At 40.8% G+C, this 12928-nt stretch overlaps 1 protein-coding gene across 1 annotated transcript in view; it reads right to left on the minus strand.

The window, feature by feature from the left end:
* The window catches only part of AKT1 (AKT serine/threonine kinase 1), a 113601-nt gene that overhangs the window by 79378 nt on the left and 21295 nt on the right, over nucleotides 1-12928 (minus strand). The window contains exon 2 of the mRNA XM_083379127.1: nucleotides 5934-6081. Within this exon, the coding sequence (XP_083235253.1) occupies nucleotides 5934-5979 (46 nt within the window). The 5' untranslated portion in view covers nucleotides 5980-6081. The remainder of the gene's footprint in view (nucleotides 1-5933; nucleotides 6082-12928) is intronic.

Raw genomic sequence — 12928 nt, forward strand, 5'->3', positions numbered from 1 at the left:
CCTTGCTTTCTTTGTACTACAGAACTTACACCACGTGCTTTCATGCCTTACGTATAAAACACAAGAAGCAGAGGAAGTCAGTTGTAACTGCTGCTGCTATTGCAACCCCAAGTCATTGCAATAAGAGTCACAAGGCTACTCAAGGTCCATTGAAGACTGAACAGTTCATTCATAAGATCTGCAAACTGTTGGCCTGAGGTCAGAGAGATGACTAGTTTTTCCACGAGCAAAACATCTGCTATCCTGGAAGTAGCACTTCCTTTAAGCGACTGACTCATGGCATTGCCAGGAACTACCAAGACTGACACAGAGGAAGGAGTCTCATTTCATTTCTTCATTTAGTGCAGGCAAAAGGCATATAGGAGGAGGCCACAGTGGAAACTTCTTACACTGGCACACAGAAAGTTCTACAATATATTTGGATGTTCAACCCACCCATTGCTCCTAGCTTTGTAGAAAATTTCCATCCCTGCAGTGGACACCAGGCAATTGCCAAGCCTAGGCATCATTAGAAGCACTGAACTTAATTAATTAATTTGAAGGCCTAAAATCAAGGGCTCTTAGGAGACAAATCGAGAATCTATTTACTTCCTTAATGCAAAACTTCAAAATTGAACTTCAAAGAGAAAGAAAGCTCTATGCAAGAACCCTTGTGAAAAAGACAACTTTCTCATTGTTTTAATGAAATCTTAGCTTGCTGGGGAACACCTTCACCCAAAAAAAACTTCAGCACAAGCATCAGAGCCTTTTTTGATGTTCCTAGAAATTCTTCAATTCTGTATTGGGAAGGTGATTTACCAAAGTACAGAATAATTATTTTGATTTCCAGATTTGTTTCTCTTCATATTAACTTACCTGACCTTCATCAAATACAGACAATGTAGCATCCTACAAGCATCTGTCAGATTTATATCCTGCTTCTTCTAACAGATTGTCAAAGTATGTTTTATGGGTACCTCTCTATTTTATCCTATAACAAGAAACTATAAAGTAACTGGGCTGAAAGAGTCACTAGCTTGCCCCAAAAAGTTTCAATGGCTGAAGATGGACGGATTCCCGTGAGTCTTCCTAGTCTTTTTAACTATTATCCTACACTATTATCCTACACTTTTTAACTATTATCCTACACTATTATCCCACATGCCTCAGCCACCTCAGCTGGTGGCCAAAGACGGCAACAGTTGCGCTTCAAAATATCCAGAGGCTACTCAATTACACTGTGCACATAATATTAGAAATACTTAAGTATTTTAGAACTTGAGCTACTTGTAAACCATCTTTAATTCCCTTTTTACGACCCTCTATTCCCTTATATCAGGGGTGTCAAACTGCCAGCCCGTGGGCCAGATGCGTCACGCCAAAACCACACCCACCCCATTGCCAGCAAAGGGAAAAAAGTCGTAATACGTTGCAACATGTCACGTGACATCACGAGTTTGACATCCGTGCCTTATATGTACATAACTCTAGCTGAATAACTCTTGCTAAATTTAAGCAACCGCTTCTGCTGCACAGAAGATAACATGAAGATCCTTTTGTCTGATTATGTGCCATTAAATCAGTGTCAATTCTTAACAACCATGCAGATAAGATTTTCTCCAGGAGGATCTGTTGCCAATCTCATTGGCCACGTCTTCCAATGAGGCACGCATTGATCCACGTTGCTGCTAGTTGTTCTCTTCTCTGTCCTTCCATTTTGCCCAGCATTACAGACTTTTCCAGAAAGCTGTATCTTTGAGTAATTATCTGAAGTATGATCATTTGAGACTTTGTATCTTTGTATGAGAACTCTGGGTTGATTTGTTCAATGATCCATTTGTCTGTTTTCTCCATTATCTGTAATATTCTCAAGAGACTTCTCTAACACCAAAGTTCAATAGTATTAACACTCTTTCGCTTCTGCTTCTTCAAAGTCCAACTTTCACTTACACACAGTATTATCGGAAAAGCTATTTCTTGCACAATTCTGATCTTAGTAACTATGGACATCTGAGCATTTTTCCCAAGGACATAATTCCTATTCTACCAATAGCAATTACTGGTGGTGTATTACTTGATGTTGCTTCCTGCCGTTGATAACTGACCCTAAAAAGCTGTTCTGTGAAGCAAATAAGGACAAAGACGATAATGATGTTATCCATTCAGTCATATCCAACTCTTGGCGATTCTACGTCTTCCAATCTTGCACTACTTCTTTGAGTTGTTCTATGCTCTGGCTGGTGTCTTTTTGGTATTATTTGAACTTCCAAGTCCAACATGCATTAGCTTTAATGTCTCACGTTCTTCCTTTTCTAAAGCCAACTTCAACATCTGGTTTCTCCCTTTCCATGTAAAGCTCTAAACTGCATTGGATGATCATAAGCATTAATTTGCTAGCATGTGAGAAGGTCTCTTATCCAACTGAAATCTGCGAACCACTAAGGCAAACTTAAAATTCAGATACAGCATCCATTCATATGCTAGAATTCACCTTCTGTTTTTAATGCATCAAAATAAATTCAAGGAAGCATGGGGAATTTACCCCCCCCCAAAAGTTATATGTTTTCATTTCCTTTTAAAAATGAAGGAAGAGAAAATGTTAAGAAATACATGTATTTTTACTGTAGATTTTCTTTTCGCAAGCTTCTCTTGTTGTAATTATAGCCTGAATATGTTTCACAAGCTCACAGTATCAGACACTGGTTTTGGAAACATCCTGTGGTTAGTTTACTTAAAACCTTTCAAAGCCACTTTTTTTTCCTCTCCATTCTCCGTTTATTTTTAAACTGCCACTATTGTGAACGGAAAGACACTATTAAAAAGACACCCTCCCAAAAATGCAAAACAAAAATAAAAACAAAGGGCACAATCCTGGTATCTTCATACACGAATTAAATTATGGTATAAGTCAGTAATTGTTAAAACCTCCCGCACAACAAAGCGGTCAGCAGTCAAGCTGAGAAAAAACAGCGTAGTTTAGTATAGAGAATGCTGGATTAAGACAAGATCTGGGTTTAAATACATTCTCAATCCTGAAGATTAACTGACTCTCAGTTATGACCTACATAATCTTGTAGAAAGATATGCTTTGCAAGTTCTCAAGTGTTTTTTTATCCTCTGTGAATGATATTTCTGGCTTTTTTCATCCTTTGTGGGTGTTTAGGAATTGCTTTCAAATATTCCTTGGTAATGTTTTTGAGTTACTTTATTGTCAGAGGTGGTGAAAGGTGCTACTGCTGTTACGTTTTCAGTTATGTGTTTTTTCATCACTGTGAAGCATCCAGGATGCTCATTCTTCCCAATCTCAAAAAGGCTATGAGAAGTGTTTTATTGTAATAGCTTTCTCCTTAGGGTTTAAGTGAAGCCTTAAATGCCAGGGAGATCATCTGCTGGAGAGACTGTAGAGCAGACATGTCAAACACAAGGCCCGGGGGCCAGATCCGGCCCGCGAAGTGGTTTCATGTGGCCCGCGAAGCCATCCTGGAAACAGTGAGGGAACGGTCCCCGCTGTCTTGGCCCTGGCCCAGAGACCCTCCTTCTGTCAGAGACCCTCAAATCTGTCCCACTTCTGCCCAGGCCCCCATAGGCACCCTTGATGCCAATGATGTACAGTAGAGCTGGCCATGCCACCCAGTAGGCCATACACACTCCAGCTGCGCCCACCCAGTAGGCCACGCCCACCCTGGCCATACCCACCCGGCCCCCCGAGGGCAGCCACAATGCTGATGTGGCCCTCAATGAAATTGAGTTTGACACCCCTGCTGTAGAGCAAGGGTGTCAAACTCGCAACGTCATGTGACGTGGTGCGACATATCACGACTTTTTTTCCATTGCCAGCAATGGGGTGGGCGTGGTTTCGCCATGACGCATCCGGCCCATGGGCCGGCAGTTTGACACCCCTGCTGTAGAGCAAGGAAGAACCTGACATGAACACCTGTCCCTTGACCTCTTTGTCATTAAATAAGTAACAGCAATTGGGCCTGTATGTAACACTGAGCTTTACAAACAAGATGGGGCAGCTGTGCAAAGCTGCCACCCCAGCCATAGCTGCTACTTGCAACAGGAGTTGCACAGAAAGACTTCCAAATTCCATACCAACAATGTCTGAGAGAATGCTACCTTGTCAAAGTACCTATTTATTTATTTCAGTCACCTGTTTTTATTTTCAAAGTATCTCTAGAGTATGCATGCGACCTAGAGGCTCTCTTAGGAATAAAAATTACATTGATGGTGAATGGGTTTTTGTTTTTTTTGCAGCACAACAGCTTGTCTTTAATGAATCTTTTTGAGGAAGATTTTGAGGAAGGGGGAGACCTGATGTACAAAGAAGGACACAGGAACAGTGGCAATGTGATCCGGGGTTGGGGGAAGTTAACATCACTTCCTTGCCATGAACAGATAACTCCCTCTTGGCTCTAATTCTACAGAATTCTCTCTGTAGTCAACACCCACTGCAAAGGAGAAGGCTCCATTTAATCAGCCTATTCCAAATCACTGATGAATCCAACAAGGCAGGAGTGGGGAACTATGGCCCTTTTATGACTTGTGGAATTTAACTCCCAGAAATCTTGAGCTGAACATGGCTAACTCAGGAATTCTGGAAGTTGAAGTTTACAAGTCATAAAAGGGGCATAGTTCCCCACTCCTGCACTAAGGTATCAGAGAAAGCTTGGAATTATTCCTGAGGTGCCTAGTCCAGTTGAGGTCTTGGTTGCAACTTGGAATAAGCATGTGACAAGGGACTCGGACTGGATAATCCCTATGTGACCTTTCTGTGTTTCTGGATCTCATAGAGTGCCCTAGTTTACAGAGTAGCTCCAGGAGAAGAGACAGCAGAAGTAATGCCCAGAACATTGCTGGAGGAAAACTAGGATCAAAGCCAACCGAGCACAAGTGAGAACCTTTGTTAGGAGTTATCTTGTGGTGGTAAGAGTGGTGAAGAATAGCCTACTTCTCCACTTTTATGGCACTTGCAGATAGCTGGGCCAGCAACCTAGTAGGCGACTATGTCTCTTCTGGGTAAGTGGATTGCTTGGAAGTATACCCACTTTTTTCAAGATAAGAAAAGGAAAAGAAAATTCTGGGGTTCTGGAGAATCATCTGAAGGGCGAAAGGGATGGCAAAGAGCATTGTCACAAGCTTGCTTTCTGCTAAATGTGCTTACTGTGACTTGTCAATTTGCAAAAATGAGCATGATATTCTCAAAACTTCAAACGCATCCTCTGAATTAAAAAGAATCACTGAGCTACGCTTTAGAAGCCCATAAAAATAAGCACTCCAATTTCTACAGAAAAAATCTTGCACAAAACAGGAAGCCTCATTCATATATCTGTGGCTGCCAGCTTTAATAGATGTAACCTGTTTATTACAGTAGTGCTAACAACACACAATTTTCTTGAAACTGTAACAAGAGGCAAATATTCCTTTCTATCCACTTGATTACCATTTCTTATTTGGGGGAGCATTTATCTAAACAACCTCAGCAGTGTCTCACTTCAACTTCTGAAGACTGGTATTCTACTATTTTACTGGGCCACTGAAATGTAACAAAGCACTTTTATGCTGGTCTACGACTGTAGTAAAGGTTGTTGGTTTTTTTTAAAAAAAAAAAGCACTTTTATTTTAGTGATTTTTAATTGAATTTCTCTCACTGCTTTTTTTATTTCTCCATCACCTGCTGTTTAAGGCAGCTTACAAAATGTGACAAAAAGGTAGGTTTAAAGGGATTAAAAGTAGTATGGGATCCACGGGGGTGGAAGGGGAAAATCAGGAAAGTCAAAAGGGCGGCTGTGGCTGCACGATCAAAATCTCACTCTTTTTTTACACGTAGGAAGGGGAAAGGATTTAATCATGTAGTAGCAACTACCCTCTTAACTGTTTTGGCAGTACCTGGTCTTCCCTGAATAAGAAGAATGAAGGGATGGATGCCGAAGATGCTATGTGCACTGGCTTACCCCTTTTGTGCAGCCATCCCTCCTTCACTATTGCGACTTCATTCATAATGGCAGAATTTCAGCTGTGTTGGTTGCCAAAAGTTCCACCACTTTGCTGCAGGTAAAAGGATTCAACTCCTCCTCCTCTACTTCTTCTCTTCAGCTACACCTATCGAAAAGAGAAGAAATAGCACACCATCAATCTCGTGTAAACAAAAACGCAGGTAAAAATACGAATATATGAGGATTAACTTTGCTTGAAACACACGCAAAACAGAGCAAAACACACAACTGGAAGAAAATGAAACTCGCAGCAAAGGCAGTGTGACACTGAATATTTCAGGATCCCGCATATTCATGGAATCAGCAAATATGGAAACGATTTCAATAGTTAAGATGCTACATCAGCTGGAGAGAAATAAATCAATCTCAATAAGATCCTGAACTATGGAGAATTGTTGAAATGCAGATTTCCTCAGTGCTACATTTTTAACTGAAGACCAGTCTTTATATTTTAGTTTACTTAAACATTCTGTTATCACTCACTATTCAGCTCCTTTGGCACTTTAGATGTTGACTCTTATCTCACACTGAAAACTGCCAAGTCTGAGAGCTTTCTACATCATAACCCAAGTCACCTATGCATCCTAGCATTATTTTGTTTTACTTTGCAAAATAAAAACAGGGCCCAGCCGTCTGATGCAGATATTTGCTCCACCCTTGAATTCACACAGATTTTTGAAAACTTGCAAATAAATATTGGTGATTCTGTGAAACATGAAACAAAGATAAGATTCATAACTTGGTCCAAGAGGTTTCTTTGCTGGCTGTTCAATGCCAACATGGGAGCCCAGCCACTATAGTTTATAAATCATGGTGTATAGCTTATAATTGTGTGAACCTAGCCAACCGGATCTTCTTTATTTGGGTAAGAGAAATTTACATGTTTGTTGCTGTTGCTCTCATACTCCCCATTTCTTGCTTCGGATACTGAAAACTTAATTTACCAGACTTTGATATAACAGACTTCGCATGCAACAGACTCTGTTTTGTAAAGAGAATGATTGCCTCCGCCAGTTTTCTGGTTGGAGAAAAAGCCGCTCTTCTAGCCTTCAGAATAATCATTCCTAAGGCTAGGAAGGCTCTTTCATGTCTAAAAATCTAACGAATGTGATTGTACTGAAGGCTAGAAAGACTCTTTCATCAGATGCGGAAAAAGGCAAACGTAAGTGGATCAGGCATGGTGGAGCGTAGAGGGCCTGTGTCTCCTGTCCCATGACAGGCTTCCGCACACCAGTGAGTCTGTAACCCCTGAGACACCCCCCAAGTGATTGCTTAATGGTCACAACTGGGACAGCTGGGATTGTAGTTGCTGAGCAAAAAAGTCATATGGGTGTCTTGCTTAATGACCAAGATTCAGGTCACAATTGTGATTGTAAGTCGAGAACTATCTGTATTATGGAAGGTTGGGACTGTTTTCAAAACTCTAACTCAGTTTGGTTAAGAGTTTTATTTTCCCATTTTGTATCTAGGTGGTTGAGGTTGGCAGGGGATAATTAACTGACAATCACAGTATAATAAGACAGCAGAGGGAAGATTTAAAAACAAGGCCTTCACAACGCCAAATGAAGTAGGCTGCATTCAGTTCAAATTACAGTTTCAGGTTATTAAGCTAAGACATTTACAAGCCTTATGTGTACAAATATAGCCCTGTCCTTCCTTCTTTACTGCTCAGTGTTTTACAATAAATTCTGGAAGTCTTCAGAGTTATGAAAAATCAGACACTGGGTTTAAAATAAGTTTCAGCCTTAAACCCATTTCAGACTATGGTTTGGTGTGACAGTTTGTTCTTAAGTTCAAATACAACAGGACTATGATTAAATAAAAACCTTCAGAACCAATAAACATGAACCTAAGTGCACCTGCCAGTCTTCTTGTCCCAGGAGAAAGTTTTGATATCAAATAAGAAGTTGGCATATTTCAAAACACAGTATTAATCTTTGCTATCAACCTTACGGGCTCTGCAGACATTGGTAAAAAACAAAAATGATGCATGGCTGCAACCTAATGCTTCATAAATAAAGAAAACTACTTGCGCAGAAAGCATTTTATCTTAGGATGATAATAGAGAACATCCTGGAGCAATGATGAGGAAAACTGAAAAAGCAGTATGCTTAATATATGGATAGTCCTCAATATATGACTGGTTACTTATCATTCCAAATTACACAGACCTCCCCAGAGGTCCATAGGATCCTCTTTTGAAGCCACATCCCCATCCCCATGGTCACATTTTGGATGTTAAGCAATTGACCCACCTTTATGGACATTTGCAGTGCCTCACAGTCACATGACTGTGATTTGGGAAACAGTCCCTTTTTGCTGGTTTCCAATGCTTATTTCCAGTTGTTGTCAAAAAAAAAATCGACCACTGGAGAAAATTGATTCACTTAATGACCACGGCGTTTACTTAATGACCATGGCATTCACTTAACTGTAGCAAAAATGTCTTAAAAAACAGGTCCGGTTACAGGATGCCATGAGTTTAGACCAGGGGTGTCAAACTCAACTTCATTGAGGGCCACATCAGCATTGCGGTTGCCCTCAGCAGGCTGGGTGGATATGGCCAGGGTGGGCGTGGCCTACTGGGTGGGTGTGGCTAAAGTATGAATGGTCTACCCGGTGGGCATGGCCAGCTCTACATCGTTCGCATCAAGGGTGCCTATGGGGGCCTGGGCAGGAGTGGGACAGATCTGAGGGTCTCTGGCAGAAGGAAGGTCTCTGGGCCAGGGCCAAGGCAGTGGGGGCCGTTCCCTCACTGTTTCCAGGATGGCTTCGCGGGCCACATGAAACCACTTCGCGGGCCGGATCCGGCCCCCAGGCCTTGTGTTTGACATGTCTGGTTTAGACCATAATCCTGAGCTCAATTACAATCGTCAAGTCGAAGACTACCGGTAAGTTAGTGAGACCCACTGATAAAAGCTCTAACATCAACTCAGTTTAAAATATCATATATTGATTATAACTTCTATGATCACAACAGGTACTACAACAAATCCTCAATTAATGACAGTAATTGGGACTAGAATGTCCATCACTAAGCAATGTGGTTGAAAACTATGATATCACATGACCACATTGCTTAGTGCTGTCAATCTCAGCAGTCCCCACTCTCATTGTTAAGCAAAGATCACCTCATGTCTTCTTAGCAGCTTCCAACAAGCAAAGATAACAGAGAAGCTGGCAGGAAGTTGGGGAGGGTCGCAAACAGGCCAGTGACCAAATAAGTGACTGCTTTGGTCCAGCACAAGGATTGTCAGGTGGAGGTGGCTGTTGTTGAGTGTGGGAGGGGACAAAAGTGGCTGCTGACTGCACTGTAGGGTCAGGGCAGCCAGGCCAGGGGTGGGGACTAAAGGGTATTGAAGACATCCTGTGCTCCACTGCCCCAAATTCACCATCTTTTCCATCCTGCTGACCAAGTGAGCCCAACTGGCCCTTTGTAAGGCAGGTGCTGGCCACGTAAAAGTTTCTCCCTGAGGCCTTGGATGACTTGGAGAAGGCCAGGAAGAAAGCCTTGTGAAGGGCCAGGCCAGACATGCTTCATCAATAGTGGGAAGAAGAAGATGGCAAAAATCAGCTGTGAGCAGTTGTGCTGATGGAGTGCAGGGTGACAGGATGAGAGAATGCAGAAACGGCCCCAAAGGCAAGAGATATGGGGAAATAGGCAGTGGGAGAAGTTATGAAGAACCTCCTAGGATCATAAATGAGGGCAAGATGCCAAGTGCCCAAATTTTGAGCACAAGACCACCAGGGCACTGCAACGGGCATGATTTCAAGGACTGGGCATTAGTGCCATTCATTCAATGCCATCCTAACTTTGAACAGTCACTGAATGAATGGTGTTTAAGTGAGAACTACTCGTACAATAATGAAGTTGAAACCAGCCTAGGAAAAAGCTGCTGACTCCTAACTCACTATACTGAAAATTTCAACAAGAAAGCTTCTTTCTTTTGGAAGTAATAGTTAATAAAGAAACATTAATATGGGCAGTTCTACTGTAATAAAAAGCTGCTATCTACTGAGTTCAAAAGCAGCAGTTCAGAGAAAGCCATATCTTTTCCTGGCATTTATTATGAAAAGCATTCAGAACAAAACAAAAACTTAGCACCTTAGCAACGAACTTCTCACTAGTTATTTTTCCTTTAAGGAAATGTCTTATCTGCTGCTTGTTAGCAAAACTGAATGTAAATCTATGCAAATTCACCAAGGAAGTGAAACAAAACTCTTATTATCAAGAGGGAAAAACCTCACTTTCAAGCACAGCATTGTAGCTGAAGCTGAAGCATCTTTCATATCCTTAGTTTTAGCATTTTCCCACTCAAGTGTTTATACTAAAGTTGCCTTGCACTGACTCACACAGTAGTTCTCAATTGATGACTGCAGTATCAGGCCTTATAGGTTGTGCTCAGTTTATGACCACAATGGAGCTCAGAATTTTGGCTGTTAAGTCGTTGCAGTTATAAGTGGATGCACCACATCACTGGACTTGCTCTTACAACAGTCATAAAGTGAATCATGTAGTTGTTATGAAAATCAAACGGTAATTAAACAAATTCATTCTTTCAAATGGGCAATTGTTCTCAGAAAACAAGTAAAAAATGTCACAAATTATAGTGATGGAATTGCAGGAGAACATTAACCAGTTGTAAATGCAAACTGTACCACTAAATGCCCTAACACTGCTTTTCCAACAATTCCAAGATGCAAAATAATGCAAAAATACGGTTGCTCACCTTGTCTCCAAATAAACACCCACCCACTATCTAAGCTTCACATCTCCAATCAGTAAGGCTGGCCTATTATACAAGGGTAGTATACATTAAGTACAATGCAAGAAACTTGGGAGAGGTGAATCATGTTAAGAGAACAACCTTGCAAATAAGCCTTGTTGGAAACCTGATTAACCTGGTAAATAGCTAGTAAAGGTAAAGGTTTCCTTTGTCCAGTTGTGTCTGACTCTAGGGGGCAGTGCTCATGCTCCCTTCTCCCTCAGTCGAGGAAGCCAGAGTTATCTAAAGACATTTTCTTTCTCCTGTGACCAACATGTCCATACACCAAAGGCACTTAGAATGCTGTTAAGTTCCCACCAAAGTGGTACCTATTTATCTACTTGCATTTGCATGCTTTCAAATTGCTAGGTGGGCAGGAGCTGGGGCAAATAACAGGAGCTCACCCTGGTTCCATGGCACTCAAACCCAGGCTGTCAGCTTTCCAGCTGACAAGCTCAGTGTCTTTAACCACTGAGCCATTACATCACCTATAAATAGCTAGTAAAACAATACAAATTGCTACTAAGTAAGATGAGGAAGGAATGACACCAAGGTCTCTATCTAAACTCCAGTTCATCTATGGCTAGAAGTGATTCACTAAAAAGCCACATCAAAAGGAGGGTGGATTCGCTTGATAAGCCAGAAGCAATTTGGGGTCTACCTGCAGCTTCTTAGCAGTCCCAGCTTTCATCTCTAAAGGCACTATGATGGTCCTCAGTTAAAAAGTGGTCCTGAATGAATGGTAATTATGATTGGTCCATGAGGTTCCGGTCATTACAGTGTCCCCCGCAGTCACAAAACTTGGCAACCAACCTGGATTTCCAACCAACATGGTTGGTCACATGATAGTAATTTGCAACCTTCTCTGCTGGCTTCCCACAAGCAAAGCCAATGGGGAAGCCGGCAGGAAGTTGGAAGTCTCAGTCATGTAAGGTCCTCACTTAACGACTCATGATGGTTCATTTAATAAAGGTAACCGGAGATTGCCAGGACTGCAATCTCCAGTTACCTTTATTAAATTTACAACTGCTTCACTTAGTGATGGAAATTCCAGTCTCGATTACTATTGTTAACGAGGACTATCTGTTCAATGCCAGAAATTTAGTGGGACTTTTTGTTTTTTGTTTTTCTACAGCTAAGATCAATGTGCTACATGTACAAAGTCAATAATTTCCTGTACTTACCAGACATATCTGCCCAAGCTTCTCACAATCTAATAATTAAGAAATGACTTTTGATTTATTGATTTTTCAACATTAAAAATTCCATGAATGTTAAGTCTCATTTTCTATTTCTGTGTTCAAGTGTCAGTATCAGAATTCACATGACAGTGCAAAGCCAATATTATATGCAGGTTTGCAAAGATGCTATGGAACTCAATGGCATTTAGGTCTGAACAGATGTGCAATGGATTGCATCACTCATCTTCCCCATTCTACAAAGTTTAACTCCACAGAGGAGAGAAAACAAGTTCTGAATACCTTTGCTCTAAATTAAATAACATGCAGGGGTCAAAACAGTTCACATTCAGGAAGGAACAGAGTCAGAGCAACAATGTTATAGAAGCAACATAACTTAGCGATCAACAATGATTTATTCTGAATAGGCTATAATGGAGCATGTTTGTTAATATGCAACTATGTAAAACTTAGGTTTGCTCCAGAAAGCACACAACATGTTTCCCAAATGGCCTAAATTACTAGATGTTTTCATCCCAGCCATCATATATTAAAAATAAAGACAACAGTTAGATGACTGATGGTACAAATTATAAAAAATAAACCAATAAATAAAATGGGATGCAAATGGCTTTATTTGGAAAATAATTCGTAGAATTGTGGTGAACAGGGGTCATTCAAGGTGACCATATCTTGTTTTCTTAGCTACTGGCCACGTGACAGAGCAGTAAAAGTAAATCAAAGTACAAAGATGTGAAACTTCTGTGAAAGCTTATACAGTTCCAGAAATACGCCACCTTGTAGATTGATAAAAGTACAATAAACATTCACCAGCATTTTTGACTTAATGAAGTTACTTTACATATTTATTTATGCATTCACTGTAATATTTAAGTCAGTCATTCCCAAAATATAATTCTGATGAGGAAATACATATTACCAGAATCCTGTTAGATCAAGGTGTTTGTGTTGTAAACTGGGGATGTAAATGTCTTAGTTGGTAGAATCC

Source organism: Vipera ursinii (genome assembly GCF_947247035.1).
Source record: "Vipera ursinii genome assembly, chromosome: 1".
Lineage (NCBI taxonomy): Eukaryota > Metazoa > Chordata > Lepidosauria > Squamata > Viperidae > Vipera > Vipera ursinii.